The following is a 19,395-nucleotide window of genomic DNA, read 5'->3' as shown; positions in this document are numbered from 1 at the left end:
AAATACATTTAATGAAAATGAAGATTAAAACCACAATAAGATATCAAAATGAGAAAAGACGGAAAGTGCCAAGTGTCGGCGAGGACACAGAGCCTCACCCACTGCTGGAGGGGGGCCTGTGGCAAGCACTTTGGAGGTGTCTGGTAGCATCTGCCAGAGCTGAACACACGCATACCTCTTCATCCAACAGTTCTCCTCATGGGCTTCTATGGAATGGACTATATGAAACATTTGGAAGCGAAATGAAACGGACAGCTTGGAAACTGCTAGAATACCCATCAGAAGCAGAACTGACCACAGAATTCAGTGCCTCCAGCAGAGTCCTGGAAGGCGACGAGGATGAACAAACTAACTATACGCAGCAGCAGGCATGCAGCTCACACACAGAATGTGACCATGAAAGACTGACAACTGGAAATAAATGCTACTTACAGAAAACCCATGATCTAATCTGAGGTGTTGCAAGTGAAGGTGGCGGTTTCCCCTGAGTGCTGGTGACTGGAAAGGGACACGAGTGGGGCCCCGGGGTGTTGGTCACATGTTGCGTCACTATGTGAAGATTCGCCCACCACTCACCTATGACAACACTATGAATATACTTTTTTGTAAGTATGTTACACCTCAATCAAAACTGTAAAATAGGCCTCAAAAACAGACGCTGTCTGAGGTCCTGCCAGTAACGCCCTCAGGGACAATGGGCTCAGGAAGGGGCAGCCGGGGGAACGCTGCCAAGGGCTGGAGCCCCGGGAAGACACGGAGAGGGAGGAAGCAGGACGTCCTGGGGGTCTCCACAAGGAGAGCAGAGGCAACACCCCCCCCCCATCCCCAGGGAAACTGAGGCCCTGAGAACACGCAAGGGAGGAACAGAAATGGCCTCACTCACGCAGCAGATGGCCTTTCCTGTCGAGAAGTCCCCAGCACACAGCATCTCCTCATGCACAGAGTAGTTCCTGCCTTGGCCAACTCTTTGTTCATATAACATATTGCAGAACTTGTTCTCAACGAGGCCCACCTTCCCCTCCTGGAGACGGAAGGGCTCGAGCAGAGGCCCTGCGAGGACGAGGAGGAGTTGAGTGAACGGTGCTGCAGCTCAGCTCTGGGCTGCTCCGCGCTCCCCGCTCCTCCTCCCTGCTCGCCGCTGCGCCCCGAGCCCAGGGTTGTCTCGGCACAGCTGGGTCTGCAGCGCTGTTCCAGTTCTACCTCTGCCTAAGAAGCCCCCTCCTGTTTCCTGAACTCCTCCAAACTCAACCTATTCCCTCTACCTCCCTCATGGCAACAGACCACACCTCTTCTATTCCGCAAATCCCAACACATACCCTACCCGGGCGATCAGCAACCACTCACCAGCCTTCCTACCCTTTCTCAAACCATCCCATCCATTCTTCACTTGTCTATCACTAACCTTTCCTTCTACCCACCAATCCTCCCTCCATCTACCTAGCTCTCCTTTTGTCCTGTTCACCCACTCACCCTTCCATCCATTTGCCCATCCACCCATCTTTTGACCCATCTCTCCATTCTCCCCTCCACCTACTGATGTGTCCACTCACTCCATCTGTCTGCCCACCATCCTCTCACCTACGCACCCCCCATCTTCCCTTCCCCTCACTCATCCTCCCCACTCCCCCTCCCCAATCCATCCTCCCATCTGCTCACTCCCTTATTCATCTGTCCTCGTGTTTAGTGTCTTTTAGACACTAGTGATACAGAGGAACATACTCAGTTGGGGGAGACGGGGAAGTGAAGTGAATAGTAGAATGATTTTAGATCTAATAAGTGGTGTAAAGGCAACAGGGAGCTGTGGTGTTAGGGGTTGTCTATTTTAGCTCATGTGATCCAGTAAAACTCCTCAGAGGAGGAGCCGAGTTGTTCATGTAAAGGAATGAGTCCTGCCAAGATGAGCAAGTCGTGCCCAGGAGAGCAGGGAGAGCAAGCGGGGCCGGGAGCCCAGCCTCGGCGACGGCCCGATCAGGGAGTGGCTGTGGCACATTCACAGAAGGAAGGAGGCCTGCGGCTGGGCGGGCAGGCACGAGCAAGGGACGCAGCAGGAGATAAGCACAGAGGGATGGAGGCTGTTATGCAGAGCCGAGGTAGGGCGTCTGGACCTTTTTCGAAGCATAAGTGAGGAGGCACTGAGGGTAGTGAGCAGGGGACTGGCACGACCCCTGCTCTGAAGCAAACATTCAGCTGGTGGGGACTAAAGCAGAGCACACAGGGTGGAGCTGGAGACCGGTCTGGAGGTGCAGGCAAGAATGACGGTCTCTAGGACCCAGGGGCAGCAGCAGAGCACCTGCCAGGGCCAGGCCCTGGGCACAGGCTGGGACATTAAACCAGCAAGACAGGGTCCCTGCCCTCAAGGGGAAGCAGTCTCTGTGTGTGTATTTGTGGATGTGAGCATGGTGTGCTGTGTTGGCGTGAGTATTTGTGTGTGTGTGTGTGTGTGTGTGTGTGTGTGCATGTATGGTGTGGGAATACTGGGGACCTGGTTGTCCTATGACAGGGAGAGTTACTGACACACTAACAGGTGCATCCTACCCAGTGAAGATACGGTCCATCCAAAATGCCTGCAGCACCTCTGCTGAGAAACACTGTACCAAATAATTACAAATATATGTGCTTTTTCCACTTAATTTTGCACTGTACGCATTTCCCCAAACCATGAACATTCCTTTCTTTAATAAAGACTCTTGCTTATAAATCTTTGCCTACACTTCTCCTTTTTCAACCCTAAAAAACACAAACTTTTTCCTGCATTATTCAGTTCACCGAATAAGCCTACAAAGTAGATAGTTGACCTGTGTTGGAAGGACAGCACAGCGAGCTTCAGAGAGGCCAAACACTCTCAGGTCATAATTATTCTAAGTTGATCCTGCAGGCTCAGAGGTCAGAGGTCAGAGTTCATAAATGTGTTTTCTCTCCAGTTTTCCTAAGTGCCTCCTATGGCAATGGGAAATAGGAGTGTTTGTCAGTGGCTTGGAATGGTCCAGGCCCCAGCCATGACTTCTGAGTTGAATCAAGTCATCTGACATCCATGGTTGATTAAAATCTTGGAGTCAAGCCTTAGAAAGACTCCAAGAACCCAATTCTTGAGTCCAAAACTCAGATTCCCAGACTTGCGGAGATCTGGACTCAGAGAGCACTGAAGCTTTAGGATCACACACTTTCAGAACTAGAACTAGACTAGTCCGGTCCTCTGGAAATGAGGCACGGCAAGCCAAGGTCCAGCGGCCACTTTGCCTGGGGACCCCTCTGTCCTTCTCCCCTCCCTGCCCCTCCTCCCCACCCTCATCTGCCCCCTGGCCTCTCCCATGCCCCCTTACTTTCCTCACTGAGCATGCCCCAGCCCGTTATCCAGCAGGACGAGTTACTGGGCAGCTGCATGCCAGGAGCTGGGAGGCAGGAGGGGATGATGTGGGAGGTGACGTTCACAGGAAAGAGCAGCTGCAACATGGCTATGTCATTCCCAAAAGGGTGAAATTTATCAAAGTCTGGGTACACGATAATCTGGCTCACAGGTAACTTCTGGGTGTGCCTGGTGTGCTGGTACAGCTGGGTGTTTCCTAACAAAACCCGGTAGTTCTCCAGGACGTGAGATTTTCTGCAGGAGGAAGGGTGCGTGGTCACCATCATGTCTGAATGTGAGCCAGCTCTCTTTCCCTGCATCCTCATCTAACTGCCCACCCCTCTACCCACCAGGATGCCAGGCGGCCTTTGTCTCCCCATTTCTAATTGTCAGGAGCCCTTCTTTCTTGAGGCTAATTGATACTCTACTTACAACGTCAGCATATGGCTTCTCCATCACACCCATGAATTGTCAATGAAGTTAGATGACTGCCTAACACCATACACAGAAATAAACTCAAAATGGCTTAAAGACTTAAACAGAACACCAGAATCTATAAACCTCTTAGAAGAAACCATAGGCAACACATTATCTCACATACATCTCAGCAATGTGCTCCTAGGGCAGTCTACCCCAGCACCAGAAAGAAAAGCACAAGCAAACACACACATGGGACCTAGCTGAGCTCACAAGCTTCCGCACCGCAAAGGGAACCATAAGCAAAACAAAAAGACAACCTACTGAATGGGAGAAAATATTTGCCAACGATTCGACTGACAAAGGCTTAATTTCTAGGCTACATAATCACCGCATACAACTTAATAACCAAAACACAAACACCCCAATCCAAACACGGGCAGAAGACCTGAACACGCATTTCTCCAGTGAAGACAAACAAATGGCCAACAGGCACACGAAAACAATGCTCAATATCTCCCCTTATCAGAGAAATGCAAATCAAAACTAGGAGGTATCACCTCACACACACAGTCAGAAAGTTCATCATTCAACAAAAGTTCACAAAGAAGAAACGCTGGAGAGGCTGTGGAGAGAAGGGGGCCCTCCTACACTGTTGATGGCAATGCAGTTTGGCGTAGCCGCTGTGAAAAACAGTTTGGAGATTCTTCCAAAGACTAACTAAACCTAAACTAGCAGGGCTTATTTATATGCATGTATCGTATGTACTGAAAATTAATGTGTCATCTACAAGTGTACTACAGGTAAGGATGGCCATATGGCTGTGGCGATGTGATTAAGATGGTGAGCTGTTAAGATCTTCTCCGTCTTGTGGATATTCTGTGTGGCTTTTGTATGCAATGCTGAGTGAGGGGGAGTGAAGACCTCCCACTCTGCCTGTGCAGTTAGTTCCTCTTGGTTCTGTCATTCTTTCCCTCACGTTTTTCAGGTGCTGCCCATGGGAGACCCTGGGAATTTGGAGGAAGTGGAGGGAGCAACCAGCATTAGGGGGCAGGGGACCTGGATTGGGCAGGACCAGAAAGCATAAGGTTGGAAAAGTTTGCAGAGAGGACCCAGGGTTGGATGGCAGTGGTGGGGGATCAGGTAGTGGGGAGCATTCTAAAAGTGACATCGCCCGGAATGTCCACTGTGAGGACCAGGGGCAGAGGCAAGTGATTGGTCGAGAGAGGGTATAAAGCAACAGGCATTGCCAAGGCAGCGTTCAGACAGGAGAAGGCTTGGAGGGAGGCGTCTTGTCCCTTCCAACTGCTCCTGAGCGTCCGCTTGACCTGCCGTTTGTTTTCCTGACCTGCTCCCTTGACTGAACCCTCCTTCCTCCCCTCAAGAGCTTGACTGACCCTCATCCTTTCTGTGACTCCCTTCCCCTCCCAAGTCCCCAACCCCTCTTCCTGTCACACTCCCTCCCCAACCCCTCCCCTCCCCTCCCCTCCCCATCCCTCCCTTCCCCTCCCCTCTCACCCCCCACCTCCTGCCTGGGTACCTCAGGGCCCTGAGAGGACCAGAACATGGAGGTGATGAAGCTGCTGTTCTGGCCCCACATGCTGGAGTATTTTGGATATGAAAACACATCTGTGAGTAAACATCAGACATTGGGTTTCCTCCTTTTTCCTGGGCTCCTTCACACTGTGGTTAAATCACTGCTTTCTCACGGGGTCCTTGGTGGAAACTCATCGTTGGTGCAGACCAAGGCCCTCAGGGCAGGTTTCTTGACCAGCCTGGAGCGGCCCTGGCCACCGGTGTCCTCATCAAGATCTGGGTCCTGTCACGACCTCTTGAACCAAACACAGCAGAGTTGACAGGGTGAAACCTGAAATGGTTATTTTATTGCGTCAAAGAAGGAAATGTGAATGTACTAAAAGCCTTTGAATTGTATACCTAAAATGGGGGAATGTGTGAATTATATCTCAGTAAAGCTGTTTTTTAAAAAGTAAGAAACTTACTCACTAGAAGTCATAGATGCTCCCAGAAAGCTTGTCAGGATCCTGCTTCAAGCTGTGCATGTTGGGGCCCAGTCCCCGTGCGGTGCGCTGTCCTGTGTGTGCGCCCTTCCTGGTGGTGACATCTGGGAGCAGTGGTGTCTCAGCATTGGGTTGGTGCTGGTCTGTTAAACAGTGAAGTGTCATCTGTGCTTTCTGGTTTAACTTCTAGCAACTTTTTTTTTCTTTGAAGTGTATTCTTTTCAGAAATTTTAATTAACAAAAATATTCAATAGCCCTATAATTTAAAAAATATTTTTATTGAAGTATAGTCAGTTTACAATGTTGTGTCAACAGTTTACAACATTTTGTGTACAACAGAATGCTTCAGTCATATAGGAACATACATATATTTATTTTCATATTCTTTTTTTTATCAAACTACTACAAGATACTGAATATAGTTCCCTGTGTTGTACAGTATAAACTAGTTGTTAATATACTTTAGATTATTATCTGCGAATTTCAAACTCCTAATTTTTCCCTTCCCACCCTTTTTCCCCCTTTGGTAACCATAAGTTTGTTTTCTATGTCTATGAATCTGTTTTTGTTTTGTAAGTAAGTTTGTTTGTGTTTTTTTTTATATTCCACATGTAAGTGGTATAGTATTTTTCTTTTACTTTCTGACTACTTGACTTAGAATGACAATCTCCAGGTCCATCCATGTTGCTGCCAATGGCATCATTTTATTATTTTTTGTGGCTGAGTATTCCATTACATGAATATACCACAGCTTCTTTATCCCATCATCTGTCGATGAACATTTAGGTTGTTTCCATGTCTTGGCTATTGTAAATAGTGCTGCTGTGAACATTGGGGTGCATATATGTTTTTGAATTAAGGCTCCCTCTGGATATATGCCCAGGAGTGGGATTGTTGGGTCATATGGTAAGTCTGTTTTAGTCTTTTGAGGAATCTCCATACTGTTTTCCACAGTGGCTGCACCAAACTGCATTCCCACCAGCAGTGTAGGAGGGTCCCTTTTCTCCACAGCCTCTCCAGCATTTCTCGTTTTGAGTGATGGACATCCTGACTGTTGTGAGGTGATACCTCATTGTAGTTTTGATTTGCATTTCTCTGATAATTAATGATATTGAGCATTTTATCATGTGTCTATTGGCCATTTGTATGTCTTCACTGGAGAATTGCTTGTTTAGGTCTTCTGCCCAATTTTGGGTTGGGTTTTTTTTTTTTTTCTTAAGTTGTATGAGCTGTTTATATAGTCTTGGAATTAAGCTCTTGTCAGTCTCATCTTTTGCAAATATTTTATCCCATTTTGTAGGTTGTCTTTTTGTTTTGCTTATGGTTTCCTTTAGTTAGGTCCCATTTGTTTATTTTTGCTTTTATTTCTGTTAGACTTCTAGCAACTTCTGAGTCATCCCTTCCCTTCTCATCTTGGAGGCTGCCCCCAGGGACTCTGTGTCCAACTAGGCAGATGGGAGCCCTGAGAGCCCAGCCAATGTGAAAATGAGTGGCTGCAGCCTGCTGGGATGTTTATAATGGGAAAATGCCTAGGAGCGACATGACCAGGAGGTGGACAAGTTGTCGTCCTTTCTTTACTGAAGTGTCCATGTGCAGAGTGAGTCCCCAAAGCAGAAAGGGTCCTACGTGTCCTTAGAATTGTCCAAATATAAAGAAAATTCAGGTACATACTGTGAAATTTTCACTCTCTCAGGAAAAAGCACCTCTACACCCCCAAAAAGAAAGACTGAGAACACCCCATGGACTTAAGTGGGTTTGTTCTGATGGGTGTGCACCAGATTCTTAGGGATCTGGAAAAATCGAGTGTCAGGAACACTTTGCACTGAGGCAGAATCATGCCACATGAACACTCCACCCAAAGAAGAGTCTGTTCTGTGTCTTCTGAGCCCGCGAAGGAGGGTGTTTCTAGGTCATCTTTGTTGGGATTTTTTCCCTCAAAGGGAATGAGGCTGAGTTCTCACAGGTTAGTCAAGCCCTCTTTCCCACCACAGCTTTGAGCATTTAGATAAACTAACTTGTCCTCTTCCTCCGTTGCTCATGGCCGCTGACAGGACCTGAGTCCACTGGCCCTGGTGGGTAGAATCTGGTGGGTAGAATCTGGGTAAGAGGCAGCTACTGACGCCAGCGCTCAGTGCCGCGTGTGACAAGCATGCCTGCGACGGAGGGGGTTTTACGAGTTAGTGACTAGATGCTGTTTGTCTCTTTGTGCCTTTGATCTGCATGTCTGTCCTTTGTGCTGAGACCCACTGCTCTCAGACAGCGGCTACTGAAAGACTGCATGTTTCGCACTAGCACACACTTTACTGACCTCAACTGTGAGAGCAGCTGACAATGACGTTACCGACTTCAGAGGCTGCTTTCTAGAGAGGTTTTATTTGCACAAAACGGAAGCTTGGTGTCTAGAGTCATACAAATTACATTGTGCATTTATCTCCTCCTACAATACTTAGAAATCAAGTTTTTGCAAAACTATGTGTTTGCCTTTTGTTTTGGTGACCATACATTCCAGAAATACAAATTAATTTTCATGGTGGCTGTTAATGGACGTAGGTGCAGTACTGTGAAATATGCATGTCAGTTATTTGTACTGATTATTTTGAATTCTGTTTTTATGCAACTTCATTCTTACAGTTTTAATCACATTATACAAGATTATCAATTATACAAATCCTTATTTATTTCAGAAGTCTGACATTACGTGCTCTGGTTCAGAATCAAAGTGAACATTGAAAGAAAACCTTCATAGTTTTTAGAAAATTGAGCTAAAATAAATCATTAATTTTTGCTGGAATAGTAATTTTGCCATTATTATGAGAGCAAGTCTGCTTTCTCACTCATGTCCAATCTATAAACATACAAATACATCTCTGTATATCTCTCTGTATTTTAACACGTATTTTCATTGCTATTTTTCTATACACTTTGGGTGTATTTTTGGCGATACTTCATAGGGATTTATCCAGGTACTTCATGAACATATAATAGAAATGTAGGCTTCCCATGCCCTGTAGGTTTGTGTGTGCTGATTTTCAATTTCAAGTTGGCTTCTACATTCATAAGTTGAGTTCTGTTAACTATTTTTAAAATATTTGCAATGTATGTCAGCAAAGTCAAATCTCTAACATTTTGTAGATCAGGCTTTTCTCTACAGCTTTAGTGTGGTGTATTTACATGTAATATCAGCACCAGTGAATACAGTTTATTGATACTTGACACGTGTACACAGCAATGAAACTACCACCAAACAAAGGCAGCAAACACACCTACACTCCCAAGAGCGTCCTCCTGCTCCTTTTGAACTCGTGTCCCTTCTGTCCTCTCTGAGGAGCTACTTGAGGGTGTGGTTGAGGGTTTCTCAAGATGGTTCTCTGTGACAGATAGACTATGAATGTCTTTGAGGTTCCTCATTATCTCCAATATTATTTCAGGTCATCCACGCTCTGTCTGCCCTTTTCCATTCTGGGCCTGAGGTTTATGGAATTCTGTGGAAGGTTATTATTGTTGTTGCTGCCTTCTGGGGAGTTTTTGATTTTCTCGTTTTCATCTGGAGGACCATCCTCGCTGTGAGTATTACTAAAGTACCTGACAGTGTCCTTTTAATCACACCTAACAGGAAGTTTTATAGTCACTGGACATTTTATTTGCCTGCCTGGGCCAGAATCCAGGAGTCCAACCCTCTTCTTTGTTTCCTTGTAGATTACTAACTTGAACAGAAATTAGTATTGAAGTGGAAATTTGTTGCAAAATGCTATCTTTATAGTAAGAACTCAGTGAGCAAGACAACAATATAAGAAGTAGTAATGAGAAAATGACAATTTATAAACCCTTTTCTTCAGTAATGAAACAAAAATATTAAGTATTTGGTGAGCCCATCTCTCCCCACCTGCCCCTGCCTGTGTGTTGGGTGACAAGGGACAGGGAGGCTCAGTGTTCCCTGAGTGACGTGTGAAGTTAAGGGAACATTGCGATTTTGTTTGCCCCCCATGGGTGCATTCTTCCATAACCACGTTATTGCCACTGAATTTTCGACACTGTGATGATACTCCAATATCTTGGCAAGGTTAGGGGCTGGCCTCAGTCTCTGATCATCACTTAAAGTTTTGAATGAAGAAATATGTTTTAAGGGTCAGGAAAATGTGTCTTTACATGGTATTACAGTGGAGTCCTGCCTGGATCTTACTGAGCTGTAATTCCTCAGATGATGAGTCGTGTCTGAGTCAGGAAGCACTTCCTGCTTCTTGACAATGGTCGCTGTCTGTCCTGCTGCTGCTTTTGCTTTTACTACTGCCGTTGCTCACTTTCATTCTCGTCTCATGTCTCATTTGATGTCCATTTGTTTTTAGTGTTCTTGACAAATCTTATGATCTTGTATGTTACAATTGCTTATCGATTCGACAGTCAACTCTGTATACGGTTTCAGAAAAGCTTTCATTGAATGAAGTGGTGTATCTTAGTATAAAGACTTTGCCTTTATTTTTCTTGTAGTTTCTCCTCTCTCTCTCGAAGGTTATACAGCAGTCCAGGTTCTGGACTTCAGTGTGGATATTTGGTTTGACCAAAAAAAAAAAAAATCAGATAAATGATGCGTTGGTGTATTTACAACAACATATTATGAAAATAAAATAGTTCAGTGTTATCAAACATAAATATGCATTATGAAAATTAGATTGGTGTGTAATAGAATTTTAACAGATCTTTTGTTCTAGAATAAGATATTTACCATTGTGCTCTCTATCAGAAATGGTGAGTGAAAGATCCTGCCTTAAGTAGGAAATGCTGATTTTTCCTGATTTTTAATCATATGAATTGTTAATGCTGAACAAAAATGATAATTGTAAATTCAATGGATTACTGTTTTGCTAGTTTACTAGAAACTATGTATTTACTAATTATATAGTTTGACATCAAATTTAATGTTTCTTCCTCTCCTAGGTAAAGCCTCCAGTGTATCAAGGTAAGATACTAGGGTCTACTTTTCTTTGTAATGTTTTCTCAGTATCAGGATTTGATGTGGGTTTTAATTCAACTAAGAGTAAACACAATGACTTCTAATGTCAGACTTCTTAACTCTTGAAAATTTTACTCCTGGGATGGTGTCTAAATGACACCATAGAGGAAGTTGGCATCTATTGAGATAAGAGACCAGGAGAGTCTGAGGAGTAGGGAGACTAGGATGAGTTTAATTTTGCATAGAAACCTTTAGGAAGCAGGTGAAGAGAAGAGCCTAATGTTTGGAGTGAGTACCTGCCCTGACCTGGTCCTTGGTGAAAAGGAAAGACACTGAAACACTGCTTCAGCCTGTCAGGACTCTTCAGACTGAGGGAAGGATGCAGATGCAGCCAGGCATGTGTGTCACAGCCAAGGGGAGACCACACTAAAGCTAAGAAGTTAATTACACGCATAGTGCCAGCCAGATACGTTTCTGCTGCTAATTGGGATAATTCGATTCTACTGGGTTTTCCTACCAATATGAGAGCTTGATTTGTCTCCTTTTAGTTACTTTAAAGCAGATAACTGAGAAGATCAAGACTGTTGAGAAAGAAAACAGAAAGCTTGAGGAAAATCTATCAGCTTGGGAGCCGAAGGTATTATTGTCCTTTTGATATTTTTTGTGATTTCACCTTCAGTTCCTTCCCCCTCTGGTAGTTCAGTTCTTTGGCTCTCTTTTCTTTCATCCTGCTGTCCATATGGATATGTTCTATAAGGGGTCTAGATTCACAGCAAGTGTCCTAGATAAAAAAAACAAGTTTCTTCTGTAGAGCACAGGGAACTCTACTTGATATCTTGTAGTAACCTATGATGAAAAAGAATGTGAAGACAAATAGAGGTATATACATGTGTGAGTGAAACATGATGCTGTACACCAGAAACTGGCATATCATAACTGACTATACTTCAGTAAAGAAATAAACAAAGCAAGTGTCATATATGTACAGCACCACTTTCTGTATTAGTGGAAGGGGTCACACACAAGATAGGTTCGGCTAGCAGTGTAATTAGTATTTGTAATTCTGTTTCCTTTATTACATATTTGCATAGACCAATGATACAAAGAAATGCTTAGGGAAGACCATTAGGCAAAAGAAGATGCTCTCTGAGGAAACACTGAAGTTTAAGGTATGAGCCTCTTCTTTCCCTGGGTTATATTCTGAAAGCAGAAATGAAAATAATGAGTAACTGTTACTGATGCAACACGTCCTGTTGAAGGAGTACATACAAACCATGGAGAGGGTTAATGACTGTTTGAATGGCTTCATTCAAAGTGTTCCAGCTAAGCTGCAGGCAGCAAGGGACCAGAACGCCAAGCGTCCGCACTCGGTAAGAGCTTGGCTGCTACGTTGACCGTAACTGGGCTTCTGAGGCTTTTTGTGCACTGGGCAAGCTGAGCACTGCAGCTCCTCCTGCTTTTGGCCACAGCAGAGTGTGGGAGCCCGGGAGCGGAAACTGCCTGTGAACAACGACCCAGAATTTCACGGACTAAATAAACTTCCATGACTTTTTAACTTCAGAGACTAGGAAATAGGTCTTATTTCTACAACCTAGGGAGTTTTCTCGCCACTCACACTGCCCTCCAAGATACATAGAAAATGCCAGGAAACACCTGAGAGGTGAAGGAAGTTATCTAGCCGAGGTGCACAGCCCTTTGCCCTGTTTATGTTAAAGAGAGAATTTTCCATGTGAATTTGGGAAAACTTTATATTCCACTAGGAACACTCATTTGTGAGCTCTTTGACATAAGCAGTTTCCCACCCTTGTTTCCCCTTGTCAACAAGTCATGTCTTCCATTGTCCAGTGAGGAGGAAGTCTGTGGAGGCTAAGGAGTATCTGTGCCTGGAGGTCTTTGTTCTGCATGTCTTCGTGGGCTTGACATTTGTCCTGGGCCCAGCCTGGATCAGCTGCCATCACAGGAAACTTAGGGGTGGCTGTGGGTCCTGGCTGAGAAGGGACAGGATTCCAAATGGATTGAAGAAAAGCAACTGCCCATCAGAACAAACCCAAGACTTGCTGGAAGAGATTGACAGGCTGACAATGGAAGAGGACCAGCTGAAAAAGGAAATGCAAGACACAAAGGGTCAGAACGAGCTGCTAGGACTCCCAGTGCTAGAACTTGAAGAGACCTTGTCTGCTGTAAACTCTCAAATGGAGCAGACACTGTCTTTGACCCCACACTGAGATTCATGCGAAGTCCCAGATGCTTTCAAGCATGTGTAAGGGGATGTATGACACTTGCTTTCTTTCCTTTTCAAAATGTGTATGTTCAGAATCATTTCACTGCCTTCCAGAGAGACTGCTCACCAAAGTCTTGGGACACGTACCAGAGCTAATATATTTATTTTCTATGGTTTGTTATGCACTTAGCAAAATAATTTGTTTTTGAAAAAAAAAGTTACACTTTTTAAGCATATCACCCTGAGTTTTCATTGAAATCTTAGTACATGCTTTGTTTCTGTCCTGTGTGAAGATACTGGAAAAAGGAACATCTCCAGAGACCTTGAAAGATGCTATTTCAATGAACACTTCAGGAATTTCAGAGGGAAATGCCTCCATTAGCGGCAGGATTTCCACTGTACACATTAGCTTTCATAAGGAACAACAATTTCACGTCTTAGAAGATTAAATGTTGATGTCTTTTCGGATTATTTTTCTTGGGAATTTAGTCATCAGTGGGAAAGTTGTTTTAGGTTGAAATTGCTCTTAATAAAGCTCATGTCCATGAAGTCACAGTGAGATCTGAAGAAGTGTGTGTGCAGTAGGACGTCCAGCTCAGCAGCAAGAAGAGGGTAAGAAACATTCCTCACCCCAGAGATGCTTACATCAGAGAGCTGAACGTCACTGTGTCGGTGTCTGTGCTGTAACGCACGTAAAGCAGATGACCCGTCTTAGCCGTTTCCAAGTGTATGATCCTCTCGTGTTACGTACATTCACGTTACTTGGCATCAGTACTTCCTGAACGTCTTTTTCTCACATCTGTCTTGCAGCCAGGCATTTTGAAGACCAGATCTGAGGGTTCTATGCAGAGAGCCATGACGACTGAGGAATGCAACCTGGAAGGTATGTAGCTTGTTGGGAAGAAAACCTCATATGCAGGCTTCCTAGGAGATGTTGTGGCTTCAGTTCTAGACCCCTAGAATAAAATAAGTATCATAGTAAAGAGAGTGAAATGATTTTTTTTGGCTTTCCAGTGCATATAACAGTTATGTTTACACTACACTGTAGTCTATTAAGTGAGCAGTACCACTGTGTCTAAAAACCCCCATGGTCATAACTTGATGAAAATATACTTGCTTACTAAAAACTACTATCCACCATCGGAGCCTTCAGTGAGGTGTTGTCTTTTCGTTGGTGGATGGTCTGGAACTGATGTTGGTGGCTGCTGACCGATCATTGTGGCAGTTGCTGAAGATTGGTGTGGCTTTTGAAACTTCTTAACATAAGACCACAGTGAAATTTGTCACAGGGTAACTCTCCCTTTCAGGAACAAGTCCTCTGTAGCAGACAGTGCTGTTTGATACATTTTACACACAGGAGAACTTCTTTCCAAATTGGAGTCAGCCCTCTCAAACCCTGCAGTAGTTTCTCAGCTGTAAGTTCATGTGCCCTTCTTCACAGCTTCTTCACCAGTAGATTCCATCTCAAGAAAACAATTTCTTTGCTCGTCCATAAGTAACAGCTCCTCATTTGTGCACATTTTATCATGAGGTTGCAGCCATTCAGTCATGTCTTCAGGCTCCACTTGTAACTCTAGTTTTCTTGCTGTTTTCAGCACATCTGCAGTTCCTTCCTGCACTGAAGTCTTGAGCCCATCAAAGTCATGCATCAGGATTGGAATCAGTTCTTACCAAACCTTGGTTCATGTTGATATTTTCACTTCCCATGAATCATGAATGTTCTTAATGGGCTCTAAAATGGTGAATACTTTCCAGAAAGTTTTCATTTAATTGCCCAGACCCATCAGTGGTATCAGTATCTGTGGCAGCTAAAGCCCCCCAAAATGTATTTCTTAAATAATGAGACTTAAAAGTCATAACTACTTCTGACCCACGGGCTGCAGAATGGACATCGTGTTAAGGATGGAAACAGCATTCATCTCATGCATCTCCATCAGAGCTCCTGGGTGACTGGTGCATTGTCCGTGAGCAGTAATATTTTGAAATAAATGTTTTTTTGGTTTACTTTTTTTTCCCCTGAGCAGTAGCTCTCAACGGTGGACTTAAATACTCATGTTGTAAATATATGTGCTGTCATCCAGGCTTTGTTCCATTTATAGAGCACAGAGTAGATTTCCCATGATTCTCAAAGGACAGAGGATTTTCAGAATGTTAAATCAGCATTGGCTTCGTTAGCCCCTCACAGGAAGTCAGCCTGTCCATTGAAGCCTTGATGCTGGGCGCTGACTTCTCTCCAGCTGTGACAGCGCTGGGTGGCCTCCCCTTGCAGGTCTCTGCATTGAAAACCTGTTGTTTAGTGCAGACACCTTCATTAGCTGTCTCAGCTTCATCTCCTAGAGCACTTCCAGCAGCTTCTGGGTCAGCTCTTCTGCCCTACCTTGCACAGGTATGCAGTGGAGATGGAATCTTGCCTTAAACTTCATGGGCCAACCCCTGCTGGCTTCACACTTTTCTTCTGAAGCCTCTTCACGTCTCTCAGGGTTTACAGAATTGCTGAGAATTAGGGGCTTCCACTGGGTTAGGCTTTGCCTTAAAGGAATGTCATGCCTGTTTTAATTAAAATGATAAAGAATGAAATATTTCAGGAACTACCAAAATGTGACACAGAGATAAGAAATGAGCAAATGCTGTCAGAAAAAATGTCACCAATAGAATTGCTGGACTCAGGGTTGTTACAAACCTTCAATTATTTAAAAATATACATTACTGGGGAGGGCAATAAAATGAAACATGCCTGTAATAGCAATTAATTTGCACTGGGAAGGTAAAAAGTGGGTTTCTGCCTTCAGGATTCTCTCCTTTCTCCACTCCCCAGCACAGTCAAGCTCTTGAGTGCACATGTGCACACACAAACCCAGTTGTTTTATGTTTATAGAGGGTAAAAAGAAAATGCAAGATCACCATGCTGCATCGGGATCTCTGAAAGAAGGTGAGGAAGACAATTTCCAAAAATACGTGAAGAAAGTACGCGTCCTTGATGAAATTGGTGGACAGAGAAATATGGACACTGGAGGGTAAGACGTTCCTGTGTTAATTATGACAATGTATGAATGAGTGTGTGGAGTTATGTGGATGTTGTAATATGTTTCAGAATACTTACCACCATATTTTCTTTACCGTATTCAATCAGTACAGATGTGGATTTATTTTTTGACCTTGATTTCTGTAATCTGCTACTTCTGTTCATTCTAACTGGTTACCAGAGTCTTGTTTGTATTTAGTGTGAGATTTTAGCGGGTTCTTGGACCAGATTTAGTCACTTCATTATCCGGATCCCCCAGGTCCATTTTTATTGTCCTTAGGTTTCAACCACATCAAAGTGTCATAACCTGCCATGTGTCTATCATTTTTATTAAACTCTAGACATTGGGTAGAAAATAGAGAAAATTTGAGGCCTAGTGTGAGATTAACTTGCTGCAGAGAAGGTGGGCATTACAGCTGGCAGGTGGTCAGGGCGCCAGCGGCGCTGCATCCTGTTAATCCAGTTAGCAGCTGAGATCAGTCAGTGCAGCCAGCCCTCCTGAGGCCCGTGTGTCTCCTGTCCACCTTTGTTCCTGGCACGTAGCTCTCGTGGATCCCAGCTAAGGCCTTCGCTGACGGGCCGTGAGCTCCAGCTGTCTGACTGCGGTGCCCGTGCGTGGGGGGCACCAGCTGCTGGGCTGCTCTGCATCTCAGTGGTTTCCTCTGCAGTTACCGGGTGACCCCCGGGGAAGGTGGACCCAGTCCTGGGCTTCCTTTTTCTCCATCTTGGCCTCATGTTCCTTCCTGGCTTGTTAGCAATTTGGTACATTCAATCATGGATTTCATAATTTGTCCAGAGTTTCCTGTCATTCTCAAGAGGAGGTCATGGACATCACACCCATTAACCTGCTTTCAAAAACATACGTTTCCTTATATTTTCTAAAGGATCAGGTTTTGCCCCAGGCTTTGATTGAAATCAGGGTTCTCTGTGGGAGAAATCAAACAAGTCATGAACGCTTGCTTTACCCTAATGTGTTTGGTTGTGATGACTTGGTCAGACCCTGATTCCCACGTTGAAACACAATGAGCTCGCGCTGTCCCCGTCACAGGAGCCTGAGCCTGGGGTGCGGGGCACAGAGCGCATCTTACGTGGGCTTTTCATGTGTGTTTACTTTATGCACAAATGAGTAGGGATGGGGGCGCTGAAGGGAAGCCCAGATACCAAACACTTGCCAGAGGCCCAAGTGTCATGTTTTCATATCTACTAGTGGGGGCCTTTAATTTTTTCTTCTGTATCTGTCAGTCTGAGCATTTATGGGGAAGGGCAGAAGGAACATTGAATTCTTCCCTTCCAATTTCTGGGAGGGAAACTGGCAGAATTTCACAGAGTTTCTTTCCCCTCTCAGGAAGGTGGACATGAACGGATGTGAGCTGGTGGGAAAGCAGCAGCTGTTGGCAGCAGACGAGAGGGCGAAGTTGGCTGAAGAGAAGACACAACTGTACAAGTGAGTTCAGCTCCTCCACACCCGCGGCTCTGAAAACCCCTGTTGGATTTTTTGAAAACTTTTCTAAAATGTTTAGACGCAGTATCATACACAGACCCAAACAAAAGACATTTGTATACATGCTTCACACAGAAGAAAAAGTGTTAAGTTTTACACATGTTAAGTTAAAGGTTTAACTTTAAAAAGTATTAAGTTACTAAGAATTTCCTGGTCCCCAGTGCTGGCCAGACTGAGTGGAAGGACGGTTCACAGAGATGTTTCTGAAGGTGCTATAAACCGTTCTCACCCTGAGGACAGCAGTTTGGTATAGTGTCAGTCGCACCAGTAGACATGCCCGTGCCGCTGGGGAGACCCACTTGTAAGAAGTAGGGTCAGGATGTAAGGAAAGGAGGAATCAAGCTTTGTGATGAAAGATGCTCAGCACAGGACACGTGAGGGAAATGCTGAGAACGGGAGGGGGAACTGTGTCCTGTCCGCACAGGACCCGGCAGGCGTTCAGTGACAGTGACGGGAGGGGTGGCTGCGGCGACAGTTTTGTACCTGCTGTGCTTCTGCAGCCGTGTGCAGTGTGCCGTGAGCGGTGAGATGATGTGTGTGAGTGTGCAGTGCATATAACGTGGGCTGGGGCAGGTTATTTAACAGCATACCCAGCATTGTGTCTTCTCTTATGGAACAATTTGTAACTCATAGGCTAAGGCTTGAAGAATGTCACGGGCAAATGCGGGAAGCAGAGATCACTTGGAGACACCAGGTAACCTGCCTTCCTCCTGACACACCGAGTCCTCAGCACCTGATGCAGACGGTTACTGTGGCCCTGAGAACCCCTTGCCATGGGGTGTTTCCTGATGTGTTGACTTTTTCAGGTTGCTCTTGCCGAGAAGAAGGCCCAAGACAGCTTGGTAAGAATTTGTTTCCTTCCTTCCCTTTGTGCACAGTCGGCCACAACTGAACATGGATGTGTTTTTCTCCCACAGCTCAGGGCTCAGGAGCTGGAGAGGGAAAACTCTGAGCTAAGAAGGGAAAATTCTCAGCTCAGAAGGGAAAATTCTGAGCTGAGGAGGGAAGACGATGAGTTGCAAAGGGAAGTTGCCCACCTGAAACAGAGGTACAGAATTTTTATGAGTGTTTTGAGATTTTTAAGGACTGGTGGTTTTGTACCTAGTAGAGGAATTGGTGGTGTAATTTGTATTGAAGCCATTCTTTATCTTTAAGATTGGATGCAACCTGCAGACGGAGGCAGGTAGAGGAATACATGAGGCAGGAGCCCACCCCAGGAGGACCACACAGGCTGCACCCTCCCCTGAGAGGTAAGGAGCGCACTGTGAAGTGCGGCAGCTCCATTTCTGCAGCAGGAGCCGCCCAGTGGGCTACTTGTCCCTGTGGGTAGTCGTCGGGTTTCCTGGACACCACACCACACACTCACTGCAGGGAACAGGTTCACAGCTGGGTGACAAGATGCTGTTTTCTTCACATGCCACCAGCCAGCAGGGCTCTGTCCCCTGTGAGTGGTGGAGCTCACGCCCCTCCAGGGACTGCGGGCCGCCCCCCAGGCTCTTGGTTGGCTGGCGTGGCTGGTTTCTGTGCGCTAGAAGATGTGAGCCTCAGCCCCCTCTTCCCGCCTGGACATGGTGTTGAAGGCTGAATTTTCTTCTCATTTCAGGAAAATAACATGGACGACGTTTTAGAATGAAAGCAGTATGTCATAAAGAGAAAGACATTTTTCTTCATTTGCCTTGGTGGATAAATATTCTATTCAAGACCTGCTTTAAGGCAGCAGGCATTTCTTCACTAAATTTGCAGGTCCCTTCGTTCTTATAAAAAACCTTGCACAGTGACCTAGAGTAGCCAGTTTAGTGAGTGACATGACTACGTAGCCTCCCTCTCCCAGAGTTAACGTGTAACTCTAAAGTCTTCCACCAGCTTCTCCATGTAACTCACCATTCTTTTGCCGATTATTACAACATAAGTCATTGAGGCCGCTT

The 19,395-nt window shown here is 45.1% G+C and overlaps 1 protein-coding gene and 1 long non-coding RNA gene across 5 annotated transcripts; one reads left to right on the top strand and one right to left on the bottom strand.

Moving 5' to 3' along the window:
* Positions 1 to 5,261: 5,261 nt before the first annotated feature.
* Positions 5,262 to 19,301, top strand: LOC140700333 (uncharacterized). 4 transcript variants are annotated; one of them, XM_072973829.1, is made up of 12 exons: positions 5,262 to 5,391; positions 9,207 to 9,341; positions 10,711 to 10,732; positions 11,275 to 11,363; positions 11,986 to 12,096; positions 13,758 to 13,830; positions 15,823 to 15,961; positions 17,315 to 17,413; positions 18,104 to 18,164; positions 18,277 to 18,312; positions 18,388 to 18,518; positions 18,626 to 19,301. In XM_072973829.1, exons 1-12 carry the CDS (start codon positions 5,326 to 5,328, stop codon positions 18,798 to 18,800), a joined length of 1,137 nt encoding a protein of 378 aa, XP_072829930.1. In that variant the 5' UTR covers positions 5,262 to 5,325; the 3' UTR covers positions 18,801 to 19,301. The 4 variants fall into 4 exon arrangements, with proteins under 4 accessions (XP_072829930.1, XP_072829931.1, XP_072829932.1 ...); XM_072973830.1 differs by lacking the exon at positions 11,986 to 12,096 and adding an exon at positions 11,818 to 11,895 and having other exon boundaries at positions 18,626 to 19,299; XM_072973831.1 differs by lacking the exon at positions 11,986 to 12,096 and having other exon boundaries at positions 18,626 to 19,295.
* LOC140700334 (uncharacterized) lies at positions 11,775 to 15,779 on the bottom strand. Its single transcript, XR_012078752.1, has 2 exons — positions 14,069 to 15,779; positions 11,775 to 13,903 (listed from the first exon to the last, which is right to left on the bottom strand). It is a non-coding gene; the product is annotated as an uncharacterized lncRNA (long non-coding RNA).
* Positions 19,302 to 19,395: the final 94 nt, after the last annotated feature.

The sequence above is a fragment of the Vicugna pacos genome, chromosome 12 (genome assembly GCF_048564905.1).
Source record: "Vicugna pacos chromosome 12, VicPac4, whole genome shotgun sequence".
Classification (NCBI taxonomy): domain Eukaryota; kingdom Metazoa; phylum Chordata; class Mammalia; order Artiodactyla; family Camelidae; genus Vicugna; species Vicugna pacos.
The sequence above is the reverse complement of the archived record's forward strand: the minus strand, read 5'-3'. Positions and strand labels throughout refer to the sequence as shown.

Bases quoted from the DNA above. Each gene is read 5' to 3' on its own strand.
- LOC140700333 (XM_072973829.1), top strand. From the start codon at position 5,326: ATGGAGGTGATGAAGCTGCTGTTCTGGCCCCACATGCTGGAGTATTTT. The intron at 10,733-11,274 runs GTAAGATACTAG...GTCTCCTTTTAG, and splicing joins AAAGCCTCCAGTGTATCAAG to TTACTTTAAAGCAGATAACT. The intron at 13,831-15,822 runs GTATGTAGCTTG...TTATGTTTATAG, and splicing joins TGAGGAATGCAACCTGGAAG to AGGGTAAAAAGAAAATGCAA.